The sequence below is a fragment of the Ostrea edulis genome, chromosome 9 (assembly GCF_947568905.1).
Source record: "Ostrea edulis chromosome 9, xbOstEdul1.1, whole genome shotgun sequence".
NCBI classification, from domain to species: Eukaryota; Metazoa; Mollusca; class Bivalvia; order Ostreida; family Ostreidae; genus Ostrea; species Ostrea edulis.
The window spans coordinates 12,137,095-12,138,817 of NC_079172.1; the positions used below are offsets into that span (position 1 = coordinate 12,137,095).

The 1,723-nt window shown below is 34.1% G+C and overlaps 1 protein-coding gene across 1 annotated transcript in view; it reads left to right on the top strand.

The window, feature by feature from the left end:
• The first annotated feature begins 205 nt into the window (after positions 1 to 205).
• Positions 206 to 1,723, top strand: part of LOC125659250 (nacrein-like protein) — a 12,952-nt gene continuing 11,434 nt past the window's right edge. The window contains exons 1-2 of the mRNA XM_056148538.1: positions 206 to 346; positions 1,686 to 1,723. The exon at positions 1,686 to 1,723 is cut by the window's right edge and continues 130 nt beyond it. Of these exons, the coding sequence (XP_056004513.1) occupies positions 211 to 346; positions 1,686 to 1,723 (174 nt within the window). The 5' untranslated portion in view covers positions 206 to 210. The remainder of the gene's footprint in view (positions 347 to 1,685) is intronic.

Below are 1,723 nucleotides of genomic sequence, written 5' to 3' on the forward strand. Positions count from 1 at the left end.
TTGATATTCATGCATGTTTACAAAATCACTTGAATATTAAGTCCATAATGTAATTTCAGGGAATGACAACAGATATCCATGTCAAAATAATCAGCAGGATCTTTATATAAAAAAATCCTATATGTGTACAAAATCACGTGTCTTATTTAACCGCGTTTGCATTAAGATATAAAAGGAGCGCGGAACAGCTTGTTTCCTCATTCGATAGAGATGGCAAACCTGAGTCTGGTGCTAGTATGCGCTTTATTGTATGTTGGGGCTGTAACCTGTCTGATTAAAAGCAAGTTGTGTTATTACAAAAATGTCAAAGATGCTCGTTTTAACTACGATGGAGGTCACTGTGAAGGTAAGATCATAGGTTTAAATTAATCAGACAACGCAAATAAATAAAGTAGGCGCATATTGACATACGATTTCAATTTTTCGGAGATATGGATGCATAAGGAATGCAAAAGTCAATTATAAATATGTCCATACTTTGCTACATTTTGAAATTAGAGAGCATACTCTTGTCGCGGTAACTCAGCGCATGGTAGAACGTTCACTTCACAACTGAGAGGCTGCGAGTTTGAGCCCCACTATAATATGTATGTAATACTTTCCTTTTATAATATGAATTTCTTGGATTCTTATATCTCTTTAAACCTCCCTTAACAAGATATATATATATATATATATATATATATATATATATATATATATATATATATATATACATGTATGTTAAGAAAATAAAAATCTCTGCAATACGCATACGTTTATTTAGTTTAAATGTTGGAATAATGCGCCAAAGTTGTTTTCGATAATATGACTTAACAAATCATTTTTCAAAGATAATACATTGGTTTTGCTTGTATACTGTTTCTGTCCCATTTGAGAATTTTATACTTATTTAGAGACATTACCAAGTCTAGGTGAAGTGTCACGACATAGGCACTCAGTATTGTCTTTAGAAAACTGGATAGGCATAGCCTACATCCACCTTTCTTCACTTACTCTGGAAAACGTGTAAATGCCAGAACCGATGGCGGTTTACGCATCGATCGGCGATGTCTGGATCTACCTATTAGGACGGGTTATTTCCACAACTTTTAACTTTAATGCATGTACCCTGATAACTGCGACAATGCATGTATATGGTTCTGACATTCCGTCTGAAATAATTGTGTAAAATGATTTTTTTTATATACACTTTAATATTTCACATTTTCAATTAAAGTTATTTTGTAGCTATTTATACATTTGTAGAATCGGAAACGGTCCAAGGGGATAAAGCGTTTTGTCATTTGAGAGAAAAGTCTATAATCTTTTTTTTAAAAGAAAGAATTAAGATGGGCCCGGCTTCTTCTTAAGGGGAAATTCTACAGGTATGTTGGGTCCATTTTTGGAGGTAGAAGGATGTGTGTATAACCCGGTCCCATTTCTCAGAATTATTTCTATACAGGAGGAAAGTCTATGTTTCAATAGTGGTCCTCCACAAACCACTAGACTACCCCGCCTGGTTAGACGTAAATTATGCAACTTATGCAAATGAGTACAACATGTATACATGTTAATGATGCACTAGGTGAAACAGGAGACGAGAACTTATTTCTTTCTTTCTGTGACATTGTCAATAGCTATACAGTTTGTCAAATAAAACAAGAAACGGTAAGAATCATGCACGTTATTATCCTATGTTTCAGGACCAAAAAATTGGTGCACTATAACCGATTGCTGGACA